The sequence below is a fragment of the Onychostruthus taczanowskii genome, unplaced genomic scaffold, assembly GCF_017590055.1.
Source record: "Onychostruthus taczanowskii isolate IOZ18803 unplaced genomic scaffold, ASM1759005v1 scaffold161, whole genome shotgun sequence".
NCBI lineage: Eukaryota > Metazoa > Chordata > Aves > Passeriformes > Passeridae > Onychostruthus > Onychostruthus taczanowskii.
Genome location: NW_024498807.1, coordinates 621,801 through 640,746, shown reverse-complemented (window position 1 = coordinate 640,746; position 18,946 = coordinate 621,801). Strand labels below are relative to the sequence as shown.

Here is an 18,946-nt window from a genome sequence, read left to right as displayed (position 1 = left end):
TCATTCATTTGTTGGCCATGTTTTTCATCACATACACAAAAGGAGTTTTTTGTGGCTATTATGTTGCATTTCTGCATCATGCTTCATTGTATGTATATCACTACTGGAAGCATTCAGATCTGACCCTACTCATGCTGTCAATAAACCTGGAAAAGCCAACCAGTCTTTTGGACCTTTATGTAGGAAAACAGTTTTAGTTATGCTGATTAACACAAATTCTGAATTGAATAAGGTACAGTTAAAATTACCATGGCTAAAAAATGATGAGTTGGACCTCTGAACCTCTGTGACACTGTCCATGTAATGCTTCCAGAAGAACAGGATCTGAAAAACCTAGACAGATTATACTTGGAAATACTACAATAGATATATTTATTTAACACAGCAAACAAACCTGCAAGGACATTAATGGAAAATGTCTCCCAGCAATCTAACTTACGATTAGGGTTTGAGAATGGAGTTTGACCATTTATATGAGGTGGTTTTCCTCCATCAACCTTGAATTTTGCAGGTTTACAGCTTAAATTTTGAAATTGTTTTTTTTTTCTAGTTGGTTGTTACATTGACAAATTGTGTCATGTAATCATGACATCATGTAATTCAGTATTGACAGAAGTTATTTATTTCCGCAAAAGGAACTGTTATAACTATATAACTCCACTTTAATTACCTTCTTAGCTTAGTTTAGAACTGTCATCTCTCAGCACTGAAAGCTCTATCTGATTTTAACTGTAGTTTTGGGGGTTTTTTTCTGTTTTTTTGTTTGTTTGTTTGTGGTTTTTTGGTCTTTTGGGTTTTTTTTTTTGGTTGGTTGGTTGGTTTTTGGTTTTGTTTTGTTTTATTTTTGTTGGGTTTTGGGGGGGGTTTAAATTTATTTTTTTCTTTACATAGACTTGGTGTGATTACTTAAAGTACTTTTAGTTTATACATTTCACAAGGTGAGAAGTCATAGCAAATGCAATAACTTATATTTAATATCTTGTTTTACTTGCCTGGTAGAATCTTGTGAATAAGTAAAAAATACAGAGATATAAAACTTTTGGTTAAATATCTATATTTCAGAGGCATATAGGCTTCATTTCCAGGATCTACTGCCTGCACATTTAAGTGCTTTGTCCCCCTCCAGAAAACTGCAAAGGTACTCTCACAAGAGCTGGTCTCACACTGAAATGCTGACAGTGTTCCCAATCTCACAAGAGAGCACCAGGCGTGGGAAAATCCCTTCACACTCATTAATACCAACCTTACAGTTCATCTCTACTTCTTAATCACTCATAGTACTATAATGCATAATATCAAATGAAACCCCTTTTACATCTACTACACAAAGAAATTACCTTTTAGCCAATTTGTACTCATAATTACCTATGTTTAAACATCAGTTTGTGACACTTGTTACATTTCACCTGTGTCCAGAGAGGTGAAGTGCTTTGCTATCGCAGTTGTAAATCAGTGTTCTATTCTATTCCCTATGTGTAGATGCTTTCTCACACAGGAAATTCACATAGGCAAAATGAAGCACTTTCTGAAGCAAAGAAGGCAAAAGATTGATTGTACATCTAGAAATCTTCCTGATTTCATATGTGCAGTTCCCCTTTTCACCCGGGTCCAGCTCTTGCAGCAGGCAGGATCTGCCTCATTCATGCCCTTGAAGCTGCTCCAGCCCTGGAGCATGATGGCATCACATGGCAGAGAGCACCTGCACTGGTGAAGTGACATTGCCTTGCAAATTATCTCCACGTAACTTGTCTGATCTTACCTTCTGTCCACCCAACCAGCACAAAACTTCTGCAGTTGTGACTCCTGCACAAAGAAAGTTCTTCTTCAGTAAAAGTGGAATCTAAAGCTGGTTTTCCCATATGGACACTCTTACTTCAGGGGAAAAATAAAAATCCTTTGTGAGGAGGGGTTTCACTCCTATTGTCTTTTTGTCTGGCATTTGAACCTACAAGAGGCAACCTTTATAACCAAGGATTTCTCATCAGCGTTTGTCCTATTTTCAAGATAATTACGCAATTGGGATTCTATGTGCTGGGAGAAAAGTTTGTTTCAAAGTAGTTACATGGATTTGTAATCTTAGAGTTCTAAAACTGCTGTGAACCATGTCTACTTGACGTCATCTGTGCGCAAACAAGTCCCTGTTTTCTTCTGTGTAGAAGTGAGCTGTTTCAGCAATGTTTAGTCAACCAGTACTGACTGACCTTCTCAAATCCACTGATTCCTTTTCAATAAATGTTTAACTACTGTTTTCTAAAGCCAAAGGTTCACAACATGTAGTGCCTACTTTTAATCTTACACTGATTTTATAGTTACCAAACAGCATGGTTGCTGTAGGGCTGCTTGTCTTGTTTACCCTCAACCATTTGATATTAATTAATTAATGTCACGTCAGCTTTCTATACTAAGAGTGGAATTCCAGAAAAGAACAATGTATGCATACATTCTAAGGCCAGGCATGTGGAGGTGGATTACTCTCAATGTTCTATTGAGTTGCCTCAAATACAGAAGATGAAGGACATGCTAAATAGGCTGAAAAGAATTCTCCTTCTCCTTCTCCACAATATAAAATGCACATTTGGATGGACTTATATGAAACCAGCAACCTTTCAAATTATTGCAATTTCAGTTCACAATACTTGTTTCTACCTGTCTTCCATAGTGGGAATGGAGGAGTAAAACTCATCTCCCATTCATCTCACAAGCCTTAAAAGTTTTGAGATAAAACCTTATCATCAAGTCAAGGACAGTATATCTTCCTGTAAGATAGAAGATGTTAGTTATCCTCAGGCATAGATACCAATACCTTAGGTTTTGAACTGATCTTGACTATTTTATACTGAAGTACAGCTCTTCCTGAAGATTACTGATGTGCTTGTTAGAGTCTTCACATTTAAGGAAAATTGTGCCTAATCAGAGACTCTGTGGTTTGTTACTGTAAGTCATGTATCCCCAGGTTGTTCTGCCCACTTGCTGCTACACAGTTTCAGTGCACTTATCCAAAATTTTATTTGGTCACTTGCTGTTCTGTACTATTGAGATTGCAGTAGCTGCTGTAGATGGTTGTAAATCTTCCATGTTTTGTTAATTTTCCCAAATCCACCTTGCTCTAAAAGAACATTTTTATGATACTGGGCTGTTGAGCACTTGGCAAAGACTGAAATATCTTGTTCAGAAGAGCACTACTACTCATATCTAATATCTTCAGGAGTGTCTGTAATACTGGGCATGGGAAAATTAGGCCAAAGTTGTTGATGCTTTTAGGAGAAGACATTTATGCATACCTTCCAGGTATTACTGCATAGATACACAATGTACTTTGAATGAAGATAGAATATACATATATGCAAACACGTGCATCTTGCAAAAGATTTTTGCCCTGTGTTTGACACCATTTGGAATGATTTCAATTTGTGGTTTAAACTTAGAATTCAAGACTCTGCCTATTCAACTCATGAATGTATTCTACTGAAAAATATTTTTTTTAATATTCATCATCTTAGATAATATGAATATAAAATAATAGCTAGTACAAAAAATCTGAGTAGTACATTCGTATTCAGGTTTGTGTTTGTCAAAGTATTGTGTGAAAGGGTGTATCTAGGGTCAGGTGTTGGACGAACCTGGTTTCCTTTACTAAGCGCTCAGATTTTTCTGATCAAACATAAGCACCAAAATATATTGCTTGATTTTGCTGCAAAATCAGAAAGGCTAGAACCAAAAGAAATGAGATTCACGAGGGTCTAGATTCCTTTGCAGGAGTATTTGTGTGAGGTGCTATAACTACTAACTTTTGAAGTGGGACTCAGCCTATGTCTTTCTATTGATGAGGTTTGGAGAGTTTGTTATAAGAGTCTCATTGGATCCATCTGCCAGGGGCTTTTTCCTGGCAGCTTTTTTATGGTGTTGGATAAGGCTGGGACACATGGGGTTAGCATGACCTCTGTAAAATGAGTAAGTTAATACTTGATGGAATCGGTTACTGAATATGTGGTTTTCCTGCACTGAAGAGTCAGGATGAGAGCATTCCTAGGCAGCAAAAGATACTGACCTTGCTCTGTAGGTTGTGTGCTGTTCGCTATAATCCACAACCACACACAGAGAATGTTGCAATCAAGCTGTGAAACCAAGCTGACTTCTGAATTTTGGGGCACAATTTCAGGACCATTAGCGTTGAAGTGCGACCACTGAAACAACAAGAACAGAGCTACCAGCACCCGTGCAGCACCCGTTCACATAACGAGTGCCCCAAAGCATCCTTCCGTCCCTTCTCCCCGCACAACCTATGAGACAAGATTTAAAAAAAAAAAAAAAAAAAAAAAGGGTGCAAGGGTGCGGCGGGGATTCCCCGCGGCGGATATTTCTGAATGTCGGTGGGAGGGAGGGGTGGGATCGCTTTCCTCACTGTCAGCCCCGCCCCGGCCCGCCCCGCCGAGGCAAATGCGGGCGCTGGCGGCCGCGGCCGCACTCGCAGCGCCGCCACCATGACGGACCGCTCCACCTTCGACACCAATGTCATCACCATGACCCGCTTCGTGATGGAGGAAGGCAGGCGGGCGAAGGGCACCGGGGAGTTCACGCAGCTCCTCAACTCCCTCTGCACGGCCATCAAAGCCATCTCCACCGCTGTCCGCAAAGCGGGCATTGCCAACCTGTGAGTCCCGGGATGCGCCCCGCACCTTTCCGCATCCCCGCGGGTCCAGGGCATCCTGCTGCCTCCGGGGTGGCGGGTATCGGGATGGGGATGGGAATGGGTATTTCTTTCACCAGAAAAGCCCGTGAGTAGGGTTGCATCTACCCATCCTCTCACACAGAGCTGGAGGTAACTCCTTTAGTGTCTTGGTTTCTTGATTTTTTTCAAGTGACACAGGTCCTATGACTTTTCAACAGTGTAAGGAGCCTAGTCTTTGGGAAATGTCTGCTGATAATAGAACGTAATTAATACTTCAGCAAGTGTGGCTGCCTGGAGCCATAAGACCAAGTAGACTGAAAGATAAAGCCTAGCAAAATAAGGCTGAATTATTGCTCATTGCATATTGCTAAATATCAAAGCATCATTTTATCCTTTGAGGTGTCAAATCAAATTCAGAATGGGTTTGGTTTTTTTTTTTTCATAGTGCATCATAGCAACTAGACTTCCTTTATGAAACTTTGGATATCTAAGGCTTTTAGAAAGCACACTGGTTAGGAATGGTAGTGTTTGTAGTCAGCCAGTCAGAAGGATGTTGTTCTGGAGATGTGTCAGAAGGAATCTGGAAGACTTGAAATGTGAAATACCTGAAACTACTTGTAGGAAACTAATCTTCCTAAGTATTTTACATATTCTTTATATGCCCAGTCGTGTGCTGGTCAAGTCGCTTTAGACATTGGCGACTTCATTGCTTAATGGAAAATGTTGTAAAGAGAAAATGAATTTGCCTCTACAAGCCTCTACAAGAGGATAATATATTAAGAAAAAAGGCAAAAATCCTCCACTTTATGTATGTTTGAGCTATTTTTCTGTTTTGACTTCAGACTGCATATAACTGTGGTAATTTTTAATTGTGATGTGCTAGCCCTTTCATATGCCACCTGTATCTATCAATAAAGACCAGAATGTCTCAGCTGTAATCTGATTTGTAAGCTTAGGGCCCTATTCCTTTAGTGTCTTACATGTGTGCCTGTTGGCAGCTGCCTGCAGGTTTGGTATCTGTGTCCATAGACTTGCCTTAGGATCCCCTGCACAGTGGGTTTTACTCTCCATCAGTGCTGGGGTAGAAGGCTTTGGACTCATAAACCTCTTTGAACAGTACATCTCCTGCTGCGGAGCTGCATTTTATAAGCTGTGGTGAGATTTTGCTTTGCTGTTAGGGAATGTGAACAAGTAGGGATCACTGCAATCCATTTCTTTGGACCATCCTCAGACTCAACTATGTGCTTAGTGCTGCTCACCATGGGAGGTGCAGAACAGCTGTGGAAGACATGCAGACCCTTCCCAGCTGCCTGACATATCTTCTCCTCCCAGGAGTCCCCAAAAGATGAGGTACAGAAGCTGTTCTGCTGCTGTGCCTCCACTCCTAAGCATGGTGTTCCAAGTACTTTTTTTCAAAAAGCACTTTCACAGTTACAGAAAAATATTCAAGTCACTGTAGCAGAGATAGGGAAAGACAGAGATTAATGCCAGGTATTTTTCTTTGTCTCATGCATAAAACTGAAGAAATACATTGCTAAAGTAATGTGTTCAGTGTTATTACATAAAACCTGAAATACCAGTGTTCAGCCTAATCAATGAACTGCAGCTGAAAGACCTAAGAGTCATCTGAATGTGTGCCAAGCTGGCTATTGTTTTCTCCTTCTAGGAGCTTAATTTCCCCTTTCTCTGTTTTGTGTCCTTACAGAATCACCTGTCATAAGGTCTCCTGATATTTCCGTATGCCAGATGGTTTGATTCTGATTAGCTTGCAGCATTTTATTTGCATGTCTTATTTGTGTTTCTCAGTTCTTTTCCCAAGGAGACATTTACTACTTCAAATCAAAACTGAAAGCATTAAATCATTAATAGGTTGATTTATCTGTGAACAGACTTTTTCTGCTGCAATTTGCACATCATAATGCTAATCAGGAGTATGTTACATACAGAGGATATAGGATAACTAGTGCGGTCAGATTCACATATATATTCATATTTTTTAAAGTATATATTCTTATGCTTTTAAAACATAAAATATTCAAATGAATTCCTAGCTTTTAGGGTATGCAGAGCCTAGAATTCAGGAATAACATGTAGGTCTTAAGAGCTCATTAAAAAGCACAGTTGTAACTCAGCCTTCACAGCCTGGTCTGGCTGTGTTTAACTATAGTTTACAAACTATTGAAATGCAATTCCTTGTTTTGTATTTCTCAGCAACTTCTGGATGTGCAAACACAGCTAATGGTAACATGTCTCAGCAAGAATTCACTGGCCAGTAAATATAAAACAAGTTTAGAGAGCTGCCATGTCATTTGAAAGTGCAGTATGTTTACAGGAGGTTTTACAGGTGTAAGAAACAGAGCCCTTTAGAAGATGCAGTGCTTTGTTCTCACAAAATGCTCTCTCTTGCAATTGCTCTAGCTATGGAATTGCTGGGTCTACCAATGTGACTGGAGATCAAGTAAAAAAGCTGGATATTCTTTCCAATGACCTGGTGATTAACATGCTCAAGTCATCCTTCAGTACGTGTGTTATTGTGTCTGAAGAAAACAAAGATGCTGTGATAGTGGAAACTGAAAAACAGGTTAGTAACTTTAAAAGTTCTCCCTGCTTGATTTCAGATCAGCCTGTACAGGTGTACTGCTCCACATCTAAAGAAGTAAAACTGAACTAAAAGTTTCAGGAAACAAGTACTTTCCAAAACAGGCAAATGAAGGTGGAGGTGATGGGTGGAGAGTGTTAGTCAACATTTGTTCTTTCTGTCATTTCTGCTCTCCAGACTAATGTTTGTTGGTTTTATTTATTTTTTATGAGTTGTTCCTCCCCACCTTCTTTTTCTCCCACCTTTTTCTTATTTTGGGGAAAACATTTCATTCATCCCCATCTGATCTCTAGAACTATGCTCTGAGTCAGTCAAGCCCTTTTGAAGTGTTACTTTTTGAGTGGGCTGATGAGCTGTTCTCTGCAGGTCCAATCTCGAGGTCTTTAATTCATGAAAATTCTCCTTGAAGCGTATGAAAGACTTAGCAACAATGAAACAAAAGCATTTTTTACATTTATTATTCTTTATATTCACAAGCCTGCATGCGCTTGTTGTGGGATAGTTCCTATTTCCCAGCTAATATTTTGGTCTGATCATGTAAAAATCTGAATAAAAATTTAGTAAAAACAAAGAGCAAAAACATAATTTACGAAGTATAATGAGGTTTGCTTTGTTTAAGCAGTTCTTCCCCTCCCTGTTGAGAAATCTTCAAAATTGATTTTCTAGGCATTGGATTTCCTTAGATCTGAACAAATATTCTCAAAGATCACTGAGGGAGTCTGCATATTAATGCATTTCTAAACTAAATGTGAGCCAATGCACTCTTTTTATCAATGCATACCAGGAATTCCTACTTGCAGAGTAGAGCTTTGCTGAACTTAAATTTCATGCAGGATAAAACCAAATGAAAAACAAATAAACACTGTTGTTACACACTATTAATAAGACAACTATGAATTAAATGATGGAGGAACAAAATATTTGGAAGGTACACTTAGTTCAGCTTTTCCCCTGTACTGTCAGTTTCCTCTGTGTACTGGATTCCTTAATCCAGCAATAAGGTAGAGACTTCTTTTTGATCCCCCAAAACCCAGGGTAAGATTGGTCTGGCTAAGGAAGCACCTGACCATTACAGAGCAGAGCTAAAGGAAAATTTATAGTTTAGGCATGGCAGCCATTAAAGAGCTTTTTAATACCTCTGTAGGTAGAGGTAAAATACAGTTTTTAGCTCTACATGAAACAGGCTGATCTTCATTTTGTTTTTTCTCCTTACTATTCAGAAAGACATGTTGTTACCAAAGAGAAAGTGCAGCCTAGCCTAGATGGTGGATATGAGAGGATTGACTGCAATTACACAGATGAAACTAAACCAATAAAAGTATTTTCCTTTTTTTTCCTCACATTAAAAAGTATATGAGAACACTTCACTTTTCCTGTGTTATCATCTGCTATATACTTTAAAGATTTCTCAGCTTCTGGTTTAGCACAAATCACAGTTGTAATTAATAAAGGGTTGAAATCTGGGCCAAAGAATTGCTGACATTTGAATTTGGTTCCTTCATAATCAATAAAGGTGTTTTAGCTTATACTGCTGTGTAAGCCTCTGAGAAAATTTGCCTACTGAAATGTTTTTATTTGGAGGAAGTGGATAAATACTGTCACTAATCTAGTTCTCTTTTTTGTGTTTTTTAGGGTAAATACATAGTCTGCATAGACCCTCTAGATGGTTCATCGAACATTGACTGTCTTGTTTCCATTGGGACCATCTTTGCAATTTATAGAAAGGTAAAATTCTTTCATGCAGAATAGGAAAAAAACTACTGTTGTGCAGCTTTTGGTGAAATAAAATTGCATGGGAAGACAATAAAATCTAACTAAACTTGTTTGTAAAATAGATTCAGGGCCAGCTTTAAGTTAAATCTGGTATTTCACAGACACATGGATTTGAATTTGAATTAGTCAGGATTTGATTTGGTCTCTTAGAAGAAGAACATATGTGTACATGGAAGCCTAGCTGGTATTTAATTAGCCAGCTAATGAAATTACCCCTTGGAAAAGATCATGTCTTAGGTTTCATGAATATTTGTGCTGAGGCAAAATACCACGTGGTTGTCATCTACTTGGGGAATGAGCTTTCAGATTTTCTTCTTCTCTGTACTAGTAGTTCTGTTGGCCTGAGGACAGGCTTCAAAAACAAACCAGAGCTAAAACATGTCATTTGCATTTGGAGTGTCTAATTCACTCTGAAAGGCAGAAACACTGTCTGAAGGAGGTTGAAATACCAGACTTACAGGTCACAACATGGGGGAAAAAGCAAATTAGATAAAACACACCCAACTGTCCATTTTAATCATATTTTGTATGTTGTCATATATCCCAAAGTAGCTATTTTCAAATTCATTTTTGTGTGAAGCAAAAGAAAACAAAATAAATCCTAACTACTTTTGATCAGCTTTGAACTCTGTGAGTTATGTTTAATTTCTTTTCAACTGTGCCTCTGAATTTTCCTCTGAGTTGTATTCATCAACACCTATAAGGAGGGGCATAGCTCTTTATTATCTCCTTAATCCTTTCCTGCTTCCTGCATTCCTGCTAGGCTTAGTTAGAAGTGCATTTCTAGATCAATGTGTTTGTATCCTATGTATAATTTGTATTAGTGCATCCAGTAGGAATCTTAGTTGAGGATCATGGAAACATTTGTGCCACCACATGGCACGGATATGGAGCAGAAGACTGTCCCTATCCCAGAGTCCTGTCATGTACCAGCAGTAGAAATGAAATAAAATTGACCACACTTTCTTTTTCTAGGTGTCACCTAATGAACCTTCTGGGAAAGATGCTTTACAGCCTGGACGCAATCTCGTGGCAGCTGGTTATGCACTCTATGGGAGTGCCACCATGCTGGTACTGGCAACTTCTGCTGGAGGTGTCAACTGTTTCATGCTGGATCCGGTAAGAATATCTTCTCTTTCTTTGTTTCTGTATTAGGGATTGCCAGGTACTGTCTATAAGAGCTGTTTGTCCCCAGGAAAATCAACCAAAGGAGCAGTGTTCAAGGTAGCATGGAGGAATGAAGTACAAATGTACTTGTATTTATAACCCACCAGCAAGAATGTCGAGAGACTTGCATTCCAGCTGCCTGATGCAGAGGTGCCGTGTGTGACTGAACAACAGGAAGACAGCCGAGTCAGCAGACCAAACACGCAGCACATGCAATCATGCGATATTTAAAATGAGCAGTTTTCTGCAGTACAAACTACCCTTTAAGTCTTGTTTGTCTTTTCATTAATGCTAGGACCTTAGTAAACCAGAGGAGCATAAATATTTAACCCTTGAGATCCCACCATGATGTGTAAAAGAGTAAGTGATGTGTATGGGTGATGTGACGTTCTAGCATGCATTTGCTAGCGTTTTAAAACAAAAGTCATGTTGATCATAGCAGAAAGTAGTTTGCTTTAAAGGCCTGTTTCTTTGTGATCAGTCAGGGTGCCACCTGCCAGTCTTGAATTTTTATAACCTGCAGTGATCAAGCTGCAGGAAATATGGTACTCTCTGTTTAGTAGCAGCTTAAATGCATGTATTTTTGACTTTATTCAAGTAACAGATTTAACTTTGAGCATGTATGCATGTTATTTTGTTTACTGTTAGGACTAACTTGGAAATTTACTTTAGAGAAAACTAAACAGACCAGCCCTTGGTCACACACTTCCAGTTAGCCCAAGCAAAAAAGAACTGGAGTATCTGCAGCTATTTGAAGATGTTCATGCATTGGTTCAGCCAGCACTCTCAGTTTCTAAACTCCCTAGAGTTCTGAAACTTATATTGTTCAAAGGCTAGCAAAATAATGGAGAGATAAACAAATTTACAAATAGCATTTTTTGGACATAGAAAATAGAGAATGCTTGGAATGGTAGTATGAGGAAGCTTGCATGATGGCAGGATTCATGCTCTGTCTGTGTTTTATGTAGAAACAAAATATCTTGCATGTAGACTGCAAAGACTACTTTTTTGTAGATACTGACTTATTTTAAAAATTTACGGTGGTAGTAAGTTTTTATTAAATTGTGCATGTTATTGGATTTTGCCTTGATTTGCAAATAAATGAGCGATTAATGTTAAGAAATATTTTTTCTTTCTTATTGTTAGGCAATTGGAGAATTTATTTTGGTGGAAAGAGATGTGAAAATCAAAAAGAAGGGAAATATCTACAGTCTCAATGAAGGCTATGCTAAATATTTCGATCCTGCTGTCACAGAGTATCTCAAAAAGAAGAAATTCCCTGAGGTAAAAGATCCTGTTTCAGAGAAACTTTCTGATGACCAACACCATTCACGATTGCCAGCTTTATGATCAATCACTCATTCTCTCATGAACTGTTCAGAGCTTGTTTTCCTTTCCTGTCTATTTAAAATATAACTTGATGTATGACTGCTAATGCAAGCAGTAGTTGATATAACCAGATATTTCAGCATTCTCCAATACTGCACTGTGCCTCTTTTGCATTTTTTTACTACTTCCTTTTTTTCTTTTTTTGAATCTTTTTTTCTAATATTTTTTCCTGAATGAGGACCTGAGTAATGGTGCTGGAGGCAAAACTGGGCATTTGGTAATCAAGTAGAGAGGAAATCTTGTCTGGTGATGAAGAAATTTGATCAACATGTGTTGTACTGCTGCTTCCGCACTGCAGCATCTGAGTAGCTGGAGAGCAGTGTGGAGATGGCAGTGGGTCACTGCTCAGTGGTAACACAAGCTGCGTCTTAGGAGTGCCTCTCTCTTGAAAATCTAGTGAAGTTTCGAGGCCTGCTTTGTGTTTGTGGAACTTCCTGGTGTCAGGAGGCCCAAAGTTCCAAGGAGTGCCCATAAAAGGTTCTCATGCCTTGCACATTTCATCACTGAAGTATTGCACTGGCAATGACACGTGAACACCTGCTATTGTCAAGTGTTGGTGTCCCTTCCTGACTTCCTGATCTTGCTTTGAAAGAAGATTGATGTTTTCATAACTCATCTTTCCAGGCTTAAGCTGTTGTTTATGTAGATGTTAAAATACACTCCAGGGAGCAGAATAAGGAAGTAACATCAGAAGTCAACTATTAACTTTTTCTTATTAAAACAAGTTACAGAAGCTGGCAAAAATGGTTGGAAGTACGAAAGATCACTTCTTTTGCTCTTTGATTCTTTTTCTGCTAGAAAAGACAAGGCCTCAATATAAATTCCTAGCACTTGAGTTTTTGCTACTAGAAATACAGTGTTTTCCAAGTGTTAGGGCCAGTGGAGAGCTGGGATATATTTTCTGGTTTTGGCACTACTGCTCATCTATACTGAAGTCTTCTGTCACTCCTTTTCCTTGGATTTTCCTAGTTAGACAATGAAGAGGATACAGACATACTCTGCAAAACTACTTTGAGTGTTATCAATGAAGCACAATATGGAGATGAATCAGGATTGCTAAAGGGGAGTGTGGGGGAGGTTGACCTGGTGTGCTGTACAGTTACTTTTATTGGAGTGTTTTTCTGTAGGATGGCAGTTCACCGTATGGTGGGAGGTACGTAGGATCTATGGTGGCAGACGTGCATCGCACACTGGTGTATGGAGGAATCTTTCTGTATCCTGCTAACTCCAAAAGTCCCAAAGGAAAGGTAAGCCTGAATAAGCCCAGTTATAGAAAGTATTGCATTATGTAGGCATTTCACTATCAAGATCAATATTTTGATTACAGAGCCTGTGTTTTGTAACTTGGTAGCTTGTATTTCTTGTGTGGGAGGATATGGCCATCCCTTGCACACTGTCACAAGTGACAGCAGCCTGTTGTCAGACAGCTGTTCTAGGGCTGCTACTCACCTGTTTCAACTGCAGTGACTTCTCTTTGTCTGCAAATTTATCCAGCTTGTGGAACATACCAGGGGGTGGGCTGCTCAAACAGGCTCCCCTGCTCCACATCAGCCAAAACCGGTGGTTCTGGTCCCAGTCGAGTAGAGCATTGCAAAGCAAAGAATCTGCGTTACTCTGAGATTTCTAGCACAAGCTAGTTGGTAAGAAGCCTAACTGTAGTTGACCCACTGGGAGAAGAGAAAACCATCTGCATCTTGTGCATGGTAAGAGGACTTCATCTGGAGGAACTGTGCCTGGCTGCATCTGCCAGGACAATGGTCAGTCAGGGAAGATCACGCACTTACAGGCTGACAAGGGGACTGTTTATTCAGCAAAGACCTTTGATCTGTTTTGTAATTCTCTGTAAAATATTGCCTCAGGTTGCAGATAAGGTACAGTTATTCATTAGAGAAACCTAGTGGCAAGCTCAGAGCTCATGTTTTTCTTTGTTTTCACGCAGCTCTGTGTGGGTCTGCCTCATTAACAGTTGTGTCTTAACATGCAAGATTTATCTCTTTGCAGATAGCGCAATGCCAACATGGGCTATTGAGAAAGTGCTCAGATTGGGGAAAATCCAACATTCACTGTGTTTTTAAAAGAATAACCCACACAATTTCATTGTTGCATCAATGTTTATATGAAATAAAGAGTACTTAGAATATTGATTGGTTTAAAATCCTATGCCAAATATATTTACATGTCATTTCTTTTGGCATTGCCTGGCCTGACTTCTGCAATTTTGACTTTTGTCTTCTAGCTGAGACTGCTCTACGAGTGCAATCCTATGGCTTTTGTTATTGAGAAGGCTGGGGGCATAGCTACAACTGGTCATCAAGCCGTACTAGATATAGTGCCTGAGGATATCCACCAAAGAGTGCCTGTTGTCTTGGGGTCTCCTGATGACGTGAAGGAGTACCTTGAGATAGTCAAGAAACATTCAGCTAAGTAAACAAAGCTTGCTGAATTCACTGTGCACAGGGGATAAAAAAAATGTCTTACAGCTGAACCAAAGAATACGCTGCAGTACTGTGAGATTGAGCTGTCTGACTTCTGTAGCAAAAGAGCAAATGAGCCATATTTTCATAAGATTTTTTAAAGTGAAATCTTGTGCAACTGCATTGTGCAATGAAAGGCATGAAAAGATTGCATTAAAGGAAGCATTAAAAATTAAAGCAATGGAAAAATATGTTTTCTTTTTAATTTGTCATTTGTGATTACAGAAGATCCGCATGTGCTGCAAGCAAATATTGTGTTGCATACAATGTCTAGGGGGAAGAATCTCACCTTTCTCAGACAAGTTACAGACTATCAGAATACACCTAACTCTGTCCTCTTTTAAAAGTACTGGGAAGAAGACCCAGCACTCTTATAGTGAGTGACCTTTCCTAGGCCAGTGTCTACACTGCAGAAGTTGCTCACTGTACTTCGGTCTGGGTTTACTCTGGTGGAGAATTAATGTTTGTGAAACATGGGCAGTAGTGTATGTTAATTCTGACACATGACATTAATATTCCTGGTTGCCACTCTATCAGATCCAGTTACACAAGGATGGAAAATGGCATGTTAGTGTGGAGGGGTTTTAATGGGATAAAGAGTGTGTGTAGATAGCTCATACGTACACAGATTCTGCTGTGATGACCTGGCTCTTTGCCAAAAATTAACCTGCACTTGATGAAAACATGAATTTGTGTATTGCTAATAACCTCCACCAGATGTTGTGTTTTTTTGGGATTGGGGATTACTGTGGAAAAGAATTCTGCTGTGCAAGCAGGAGGGAGGTGCAAAGATCCCCCCAAAGCATACTGACATTTAATATGCTTATTCAGAGCATGGTGCTGGGAACAGCACACTAGTGCTTGGGAGCTAGATAGGCTGTCCAGCACTATGTGGATGCAGTTTTTGAATCAATTAAAATCAGCAAATCTTTGATATTTCTCACTGCCCACTTACCTTCACCAAACTCAATGTAAGGATGTGTGGATGGATGTTGCTGTGGGTAAGCTGCCACCAAATGTTGACTCGGTATGTGGTCTGGGAGGGGGAGGGCCTGTCTAGGGGTGCCATGAGTTATAAACCTGCCTGTATCAGTGCAGATAGCCTGACTGAGCATGGTTCCTCTTGTAAAACAAGAGAGAAGTATGGGGAAGCTGAAATCCAGGGTGCAAGGGCATACTCTGTGAGGGCTTAGACAGATAAAAACCTGAGGACCCTCATTCTGACAGGTCATGCTGGGGCATTTGGAGTTATACAGGTAAACCTTAGACAGTTGTATATATGCATCTGTTCTCCAAACTGATGGGGGCAGGATGTTTCTTTCAGGGACTGAATGGCCTAGTTTCTGCTGAAAAGGTCAGTTCTGATGAGGCTTTGCTAGTGGAGACAACTTTCAGACTGAGAGTGCTGGCAATAGTCAGTTTGGACTACAGTGCCTCAGTGGTCTGTTATCATGACTTAGCAGACAGAATCCACAGCAGTGATTTTTGCCTGCTTACTGTAATTCCTTGTCTGTAATCTGCCCTCAGTCTTTACAGGAATCCTGGACTGCATATATCTATTTTTATTACACCCTACTGACAGCATGTAAAGGTTATAGGAGGAAAGTCAATACTGTCCGTGTTTGCTAGGTCAGTACTCAGTGGTTTGGTTTTGCCTGCAGGCTGACATTTTAAACTTAGCACTTTACCCATTGTGAGATGGGTTTATCTTCTAATCAGTAACATGTAAGCCCACATTTGAGCAGCATCTCTGGCTAGCCACCAGTGGGGAGAGCCACTTAGCAGTCTCCTTTCACATCCCCCTTTCCAGAGCTCTCCCTGTCTGTCAGTGCAGAGCTGGAAGGCGGATTTGTCACAGCGTGTGCTGTCAGCCCCCACAGCACTTTTACCCACTGCCCTCCTCAGAAGCTGCATTGTGCCCTTTGGTGAAAGGTCATTGGCTCCAGTTTCAGCTGGCGCCATCCAAGCAACTAACATTTCATATCAATTAGAAAAGGTGTCACCTTTAAGGCTCAGGACAGGCCCATGCACCAGTGCAAGTGTGAATAATCCTCAAGAGCTCCTTATATTAGAGGGCAAATCTCCCACATCTGTCAAATTGAGGTGTTTATTCTTTTTGGCCTTCCTATATTATTCCAACCCCTTGTACTGAGAGGTTCTCAGTACAAGTAAGGCTAATAGACAATCATCACACATTTTTTACACAATCTGATTTCTTCCCACCTCCCCAAAATGGTAATTATTTATACAGCCTAATCATTCCATATAATCATTTGGGTTGTTATGTTTCAGTGGGATCACAGTATTAAAAAAACAATAAAGGGTGAAGCTTTCATACAATCCAATTGTATGCCTTTATCCAGGTTTTACTTCTCTTTTTGCTGTGCTGTTGACTGCAATATTTATGGAAAGATTGGTTGAAGAGTCTGTGTTCTTTACGTAATAGTAAAGTAAGTTAATTTCTTATATATACAAAAAAATCCAGTACCTATAAAATACATTCACTTAAAAAAAAAAAAAAAAAAAAAAGAAAAAAAAGAAAAAAAAATGAGGGGCAAATAGTGGGCTTATTAGCTCTGAAAACACTATTTGAACCACTAACTCCAAAACAAACTTTCTGTTAGAAGATGATCTGAACTTTGTCTTTTTGACCAGTGTAAAAGGTTACTTGTAATGAACAGAATGTCTGCATGTGATGTTTTGACAAAAGTTAGAAGTCATGGCCTTGCCCACATGTGAGTCCTACCTTGCTCTACCGGGAGGAAGAGGAGGCAGAGAGACAGCTCTCTGGCATAGCAAGGCTGGGGAGCAGGCAGAGATTCATAAATACCTTGGAAGTGTCTTTTTTAAGATGAGTAAGGTCAGAGCCTGGATTATCAAGAGTGGGCAGCAGGAGAGCTTTCTTTCTGGAGCATTTTAATAGTGGGTGTGAGATAGACATTTAAACTAACTGCTGTTCTGCAATATTTTACTCTAAAAATGTAAGTCAGAACAGAACTGCAATGCACTGCTCACCTTATTATCTCTTGCATTTGTTGATACTGATCTATTTTTATATCTACTGTGAGTTTGCTAAAAATCACACCATGATATTTTTAATGCAAAATCTCTCACTGTGATGTTTGCTGCTAAAATCCAAGCCCTCTGCTGAACCGTATAAGTCAGGGCTTGGTTTATCTTGGGAAGCTGATTTTCTGCGCGTCTGCTGTATAAGCAATGCTGTAAAGCAACAGCCCTGAGAGAAACTACACGCGCTGCTGTATCTGGCTGCATTTCTCTTTCCTTCCTCAAGCAGTGTCCCACGTGCAGGGTTACAGGCAGGGAGTCTCAAAAGGCCCTCTAGGAAAACCAAATGTAACAATTTGGCATCTAGCACTTTCGCAGATGGAAAAAAAAGGCCTTAGCAAAACCTGGAATGTACTGAGCTGTTTCACATGGACAAGTGCAATAGACATCAGTCTAAGTCTTTTAATAGTGATCTATCTGAAGGAGTTCAGAGATAGGGAATGGCCTAATAAAATAATGTGTTTAAAATAGGAAGTTTTTGATATGTATTGAAAGACACTTTTCTGAACCTGCCTCAGTATGTACTCATAGCTGCAAGCATGAAAGAGACCAGGAAAATATTTGTGAAAGAAAGTCAACATTTGTTATTTGTTCAGGGATTTGGGGTTTTCTTTCCTTCCAGAGAAACACCAAAATATGTGACCCTAGGGACTGGGGGGGATTTTGTCCTTCTATGGATTATTTGGTCCAAGTCCTCAATCGTCTTGGCAAATCATGAATTCAGTGTCTCAGAACTCAGTGTCTCACTTTATAGTTCCTAGAGAGAACATGAGGCATATTCAAAGATAACCACAATTTCAGTCTCCTATGCCCTTACTCTTAAACTGTGCTTTGTCTCTGTCCTTACTAGGTGAAACTGAGCTGTTTTGCCTTCTTGACTTAAAGGAATAATTGCTTTTACATAATTTTTATCTTTACACAGAAAATCTCTGAAATAGTTTGTAACAGCAGAGAAACTGAGAGGCTAGAGGTGGAATAATCTCTAATAGTAATAATAGTAATCCTTCTTCCCCTTCAGATAAAAAACCAAACCATCCATTACATTAAGGAGCAAATGTTTCTTTTTATGAACAAAAAGCTTCAGCTGTTGTCTCAGAAATATCTAAAGTATCCAAACATACAAATTAGTAACTTGTACCATTCAAATTACTGAAACTAACCATGCAATTTCAGGGATTCCCATGGCAAACTTTCAACCGCTGTGAAAGTGGCTTGCATCCATCTGCATTTGTGCAGTTAAAGAGCTCTGATTTTTCTACTCCCTTCAAATAGGAGACTGTAAGTGTCTTTAATGTTAAAGCACTAAGCATGAATTTTTGACCAATTTTCAATTCAAAAGTGAAGGAGAACTTTTTCCAAGTCATAGACATGAGCTGTGCCCAGGAACACACTAACTGGAGAGTAGGTACTTACCATTCCCTGAAAATCGTGGTCCTTTTCAAAATCTTAAATTTGATACCCAAAAATAAAATGTCCCAAACACTCAATACTTCTGAAAAGCACAGGCAGCTCTGAGCTTTGAGAAAGACAAAAGGTCTACTCCACTCCCAGCTCAGGCCTGCCACTGACCAACATCATTCTAGGGACTAATTACTTGATTATTTCTCCTCCTCTCTTTCTCCCACCTGCCCCTGCTGCATCCCCGCCCCCCGCCCAAACATTTAATTTCCCTGAATGAATAAAAAAAGCTGTATCTTTTCCCTGCTGTATTTTTAAGATGCCCAGAACATGTACATTGGGTCTAAACAGTGCTACTTCAACTGGAATTCTCGGAAACCTATTATACTACTATACTAGGTCATTAGCATA

At 39.5% G+C, this 18,946-nt stretch overlaps 1 protein-coding gene across 2 annotated transcripts in view; it reads left to right on the top strand.

Moving 5' to 3' along the window:
- Positions 1-14,256, top strand: part of LOC121333284 (fructose-1,6-bisphosphatase 1-like) — a 35,019-nt gene extending 20,763 nt beyond the window's left edge. Inside the window, exons 1-7 of one of the 2 annotated variants that reach the window (XM_041399493.1) lie at positions 4,443-4,651; positions 7,088-7,250; positions 8,901-8,993; positions 10,017-10,160; positions 11,355-11,492; positions 12,725-12,844; positions 13,834-14,256. In XM_041399493.1, coding sequence (XP_041255427.1) covers positions 4,482-4,651; positions 7,088-7,250; positions 8,901-8,993; positions 10,017-10,160; positions 11,355-11,492; positions 12,725-12,844; positions 13,834-14,025 — 1,020 coding nt within the window. In that variant the 5' untranslated portion in view covers positions 4,443-4,481 and the 3' untranslated portion in view covers positions 14,026-14,256. Of the gene's footprint in view, positions 1-4,442; positions 4,652-7,087; positions 7,251-8,900; positions 8,994-10,016; positions 10,161-11,354; positions 11,493-12,724; positions 12,845-13,833 lie in introns of those variants that run through there. The other variant, XM_041399494.1, reaches the window with a different exon arrangement.
- Positions 14,257-18,946: the final 4,690 nt, after the last annotated feature.